This window comes from Clupea harengus, chromosome 12, assembly GCF_900700415.2.
Source record: "Clupea harengus chromosome 12, Ch_v2.0.2, whole genome shotgun sequence".
NCBI lineage: Eukaryota > Metazoa > Chordata > Actinopteri > Clupeiformes > Clupeidae > Clupea > Clupea harengus.
Window position 1 is genome coordinate 10,713,236 of NC_045163.1, and position 5,541 is coordinate 10,718,776.

General features: G+C 40.4%; 1 protein-coding gene across 2 annotated transcripts; it reads right to left on the reverse strand.

Annotated features, from left to right (window-relative positions):
* Positions 1 to 2,038: 2,038 nt before the first annotated feature.
* LOC116222930 (interleukin-1 beta-like) lies at positions 2,039 to 5,237 on the reverse strand. Of its 2 annotated transcripts, none has more exons than XM_031578218.2 (7): positions 4,979 to 5,237; positions 4,829 to 4,873; positions 4,532 to 4,589; positions 4,169 to 4,361; positions 3,624 to 3,803; positions 3,052 to 3,182; positions 2,039 to 2,879 (listed from the first exon to the last, which is right to left on the reverse strand). In XM_031578218.2, exons 2-7 carry the CDS (start codon positions 4,867 to 4,869, stop codon positions 2,664 to 2,666), a joined length of 819 nt encoding a protein of 272 aa, XP_031434078.1. In that variant the 5' UTR covers positions 4,870 to 4,873; positions 4,979 to 5,237; the 3' UTR covers positions 2,039 to 2,663. The 2 variants fall into 2 exon arrangements, with proteins under 2 accessions (XP_031434078.1, XP_031434077.1); XM_031578217.2 differs by having other exon boundaries at positions 4,532 to 4,592; positions 4,979 to 5,236.
* Between the last annotated feature and the right edge of the window lie 304 nt (positions 5,238 to 5,541).

Below are 5,541 nucleotides of genomic sequence, written 5' to 3' on the forward strand. Positions count from 1 at the left end.
ATTCATGTCTGAATAGCCAAGTCGCATTGCCCAAAATAGTGTGGCATGGTGGCTCAGTTGCTTGCACTGCTTGCACTGCAGCCTCACAGCAAGAAGGTCATGGGTTCGATTCCCGCATGGGGCGCTCTTGGCTCTGGGGGGCAGGTCCTCCCCAGAGTGCACAGTGCTCAAGTGGGCTATCTCCCGGTCCTTTCTGTGTGGACTTTGCATGTTCTCCCCATGTTCACAAGGGGTTTCCTCCGCTAATAACCCCAACAGAAAAACATGCAAACAGAACAATCCTGTCCGAGACGGACGGTTCACTTGGTCCCCGGGCGCTGAGAAGCTGCCCACTGCTCCTGGAGGAGGGACGATCCGGGATGGGTTAAAGGCAGAGGAAAAATTCACGGCGACCTCAGGCCTGCGTGTGTGTGTAGTGTGTCCTGGTCGCCTATATATATAACACGTGTGTGTTGCTGTGAGTTGTGCATGCAATAAAAAAAATGACTGCAGTCAGCCTTGTTTTTTGTTAAACTAGGTCTCCATCAACATATTCCTATGGTACAGTAATTTAGTCGAGGCAAACAGACCCCGTGGGTCTTCATTTAAGCACAGAGTTTTTGAGCTATATGATATGCTATTACTGTTGATGTAGATGTAGATACAAACTAACGGATAGTCGAATAGTCTTTTTTGCTTAGGTTCCTTTCCTAACTTTGTGAAATGATGCGGAAGGCATGATAAGAGCTGGTCAAATTATCTAAATGTGGAGGGAAAGGAAATTAACGAAAGGAAAGGAGATAATGCCATGCCACGATTCCTTGCAGTAGCAATGACAAACTCACACTCACAAGTCGAGGTCAAAGAAAAGTGGTTAGGAAAGGACATGAGATGTAATTTATTTTACTCTTTGACCGCAGCCTAACTTTGGCTGTTTTTACAACAGTGACTCACTAGCGCCTCTTCAGGTACGAAGAAGTATAACGAGAGAGGCTGGAGCGTCTTTAGCTGGTTAGCATGCTAACTTTAGTAGATATCTGGGCCAAAGAGTGCATGCATGTTTGTGACTTTACGTTTTAATCTTCACAATCTGTTGCTATTTCTAGTTAAGTTTTGAAAGTTTAAACTAAGATTTTTACTTATAGTACCTTTAAGTGGCCAAAAATGTTTCGGTCGTCCAGTAGGCCCATAAAAAGGCCTGCACCACTGGGAGCTTACACTGTCCCCATACCCATATTATTATTATAACCTTTATTTAACCAGAAGAGACCCATTGAGATTAAGAATTTTTTTTTCAAGGGAGACCTGGACAAGACAGGCAGCAGCATAAATACAAACATAGTTACAGACAGAAACACAAAAGGAGACAAAATTAAACAGAACTATAGGAGTTAGTGTCGTAGCCATGTAAATTAAAAACATTTACATCTTAAGGAATCTGTCTCTAGTTCTTTCATTTTGGATTTAAAAGCATTTAGCGAAATTAATTAATTTAGTTTCAAATTATTTTGCAACATGCCGAGGGTGCAGAATACACAAAAGCCCTTTTTCCATTTTCCGTACGGGCATTTGGGACAGATAGCATAAAGAAGTCCTGAGAACGCAAAGAGTTTTTCCCGGTAGTATGGGAGCAGACCAAGAATTGCCTTATATATAAAGGCGTACCAATGACAGAGCCTACGGGTGGCCAGAGCAGGCCATCCTACCCGAGAGTATGTGATGAACCTCAAGAAAGCATGGTATGCTGTGTCAACCTTATGAAGACACTGAGCAGAGGTGTGCATATACAATAGATCACCATAGTCCAGCACAGATAAAAAAATATGTTGTTTATACTTTGCATACTAAACCAAATGTATATATGCTGTTAACATGCAAACTCCACTTCTCCTTCATTTTAAGTTATATGCAAAGTACACAGGCTGCCCCCATCATATAATTCAGTCAATCCAGTTCTTAAATTAGACTGGTAATGTAGAAGATTTAAAAATATTCCACAGTGCGAACTATATGACAATTCAAACAAATCTGATTTTTAAAAAACTTGTCACGTTCATCATTTTCAATATAGGAGGTACAACTTTATTATCAAGTCAGATTGAGTTACATTAAAAACACAATGATTGCAGGTGTGACATGAAATGCAACATCATTTCCTCTGCGTGAAGTGTTTTAGAATTAGGAGTCATTACACAGCAGAAATAATAATTAAATAAATAAATAAAAACCAAGGAAGAAACTCCATGTCATTAAAGATGTCATTAGTCACAAGTCACAAAATCAATAATTAGCAGAATTAGAAGTCATTACACAGCAGAAATAATAATTAAATAAATAAAAACCAAGGAACAAACTCCATGTCATTAAATAATTCCACAAATATTACAACATACAACACTGCACAATATTTAGTGACATTATAAATAAAAATAAGGTGACTTCAGGTCATCCTCAGGAATTCAATATGAACTTCAACTTAACTTGTTATCAGGTAATACATTTTGTATTTACTAAGACACTGTTCCACAAATACAAATTTCGGAACTCTTACTGTACTGTATGTGTTTGGGTTCTCTGTTGTCTATCCTACAAATCCAGTCAGATAAGAACAAAACACCCAGGCAAAGGGCTGTACATAGTACATACTTTCTGGATGTTTGGTGTACGTGGCAGAAATTGCAGTTTCACAGGACGGTCATCTTGAACGATGTCAGACGGTTGGGTGCGTCCTTAGTCAAGGACATGTCCACACGCTGTCTATTAGTGTAGGACGTGCTGATGTAATGGCCCTCGAACTTGGCCGACTCGAAGCTGGTCAATGTTTGGCCACTGACCGTCTTGAAGAACAGGAAACGCTTCATGTCGCCACTGATGTTATTCAGGTCCTCCTTGTTCACCATCTAAACAAAAACAAAACATTTAGAATCTTCTTCCCTCACTCAGTGACAGAAGCAAGATGGCATTTCCAAGATATAGCAGAGTTGACACCAGGTACGTGGTACAGATGCTGAGAATGTAATGGCAGTTGCAGTCGGGCACAGTGATGGCTGGATGTGTGGTGTTTGAGCATACCTCCAGGCCCAGGACAGGTTTCCCCGAGGTAGATGTGCATGAAAGGTAGAGGTTGCCCCCCACCCCCAAGGCGATAGGCTGGCCCCTCTCACGTGGGACAGAGGCTTTGTATGTGGACAGTTCCAGTTCCACTGCAAACCAGAGAGGAACAGGTGTTAGAAGCTTTAAATGAACACTGAACATGCCACCCACCCCACCAGGCCAAGAGGAGGCAAGAAGAAATCCAACACTTCTCTACTGAAGACAAAGAACTATACAAACTCTTGCACAAGACTCCAACTGACACAAACTACCACTAATCCCAATTCAAGACCAGAGCTTCATACGATGACCTTATGAAGTGCCATGCCAAAGTTAATGCATTAACTGTTATCACACTCCATAGTAACCGGTCATCTACCATGAATGCACATTACATTTTTTACAGAATGTCCATCTTTGTTTATATACTTGCAAGTACATTAACCGCCTCTGACCAAAGCATTAAAGAATCATGCTTCATACTACTATGATTTTTATATAGAGTTTAGTGCATAACTGTTTGAGATTGTGTGGTTATGTGTTCTGCACACCTCTTCTGCTCAAGTTGTTTCCCTGAAGTGTGATGGCCTGCAGTTCGGTGGTGATGCTTTTACTCAGAACCAGGCTCTTCTGGAACTCGTCACAGATGTAGCACTTTTGGACCGGACCTATGTAGTTGTAGTGGTCGGCAGCCTGGTGAGTTTCTTCATGGACTGTCGGCGTCACATACTCTGGAAGATGGTAAGTGGCATATATGTCTCAAAACACATCACCCCAAAACACAGCATTAACAAAGTCCGACACAGCATTAACAAAGTCCTTACCGGCTATAATAATGTGCTTGAAATGACAGCCTGATTTAGGCTTGGCTGGGGCCAAACCTGCCTTCAGAGACTCATTCAGTGGTCACTGCCCATCTAAACACTGTATTGCCTTCCTTAGACTATGGTCTTAGTAAAGAGTAAGATGAGCTGCCATTTAAGTGTGCCTATGGTCTATTATATTCACCACATTTCTTAAACACATAGACCTGAAGATGTAGAGTGGAATAGGCTTTAGTGATTGAATGGCTTTGAGGTGCAGAAATTCAAATTACCTTCCACCAAATTCTCCAAGAATATGTTGCATAGCTCATCGTCGGTAAACTCGGTGCTCTGCACTTTCTGGGTTTTCTTCATGCGGTGCAAGGCAATGACGAGGTTGACCACATTACGCAAGTTCTGGGGCTGTTCGGACACCTCCAGGTCGATTCCTGAATGCAGGCCACACTCTGAATCTTGGTCACTTGTCTGAGAACACACACAAATAACACATTTGTTATATATTCACATATTTCAAAATCAGGATGAGCCACATTAAAATGAATCATTTTGTAAAGATGCATTTCATTAACTGCCATTAGTTACAACAATAAGCCGTACATTAATTGAAACGGCGGTATTCACATGCAACGCCTCACCTTGACCATTTGACAGCAGCACATACAAGAGTCAATTTCCACAGAGTCGGGCTTGTAGCTGCTGAAAAAGTAAAGAAGATGATATCCGTTGAGGTTAGGATGACATTTAGTGGCAAGATACATATTTAGGTTTCAATTATGTAGGGTATTCTGGGCTACATTGCTGTCCAGGCCTACTTTAGTGTGTGGTGAATGGTACGACGGAAATCAACTAGGCTCAAGACTGCTAAATCAAAAAAACGAACTCTAAACTGGATAATGTTTTTAAAAACGTCGTTTTATCTAGACGTATCTCACCTTTCCAAAGCGTCAGCCAAACTGAAGTACGTGTCAGCCATGATGCTAAAATAAAATAAAAAATACTTTATACATTTCCAAACAGGTGCCACTTTATCGATTATTAATGATTAATTATCAGACAATCTCAATGGATATATGTTAGCTTACCGGTTAATAAGAATAGGCAATAAATTGTTCAGATACGTTGAGTTGAATCGCTTCTCAAAATGCTTTGAACATCTCTCGAGGAATCTGACTTTTTAAAGCCCAGTGGCTTCAACTGGAAATTCCCAACAGAAAAAAAAATTAAAAGTAACAATGATTGCGACAGCCCAATACCCTATTCAACTCTTATGCAATCGGCTAAAGGACGGGTAGTGAAAATGTATATTGCAGTAAGTGGGTTTGTACAAACCCAAATCAGAAAAAATGAGAATTGCAAATAAAAAAAGAAAGCAGAGATTTATAAATGTACCATTGCAGACAATATGAACACGTTTCATGTTTCATGTTTTCACGTTTCAATATGAATATTTCATGTTTTGTCTTTTATTTGTAAATATACATCCATTTCTGCCATTCAGGCCTGCAACACATTCCCAAAAAATTGGGAGGGGGGCAATTTAGGGGTAGTAATAAGGTAGAATAATTAAATAATGATGTGATTTGAAACTAGTGATGTCAACAGGTCATTGTAATCATGATTTGGTACAAACGCAGCCTCCAGGAAA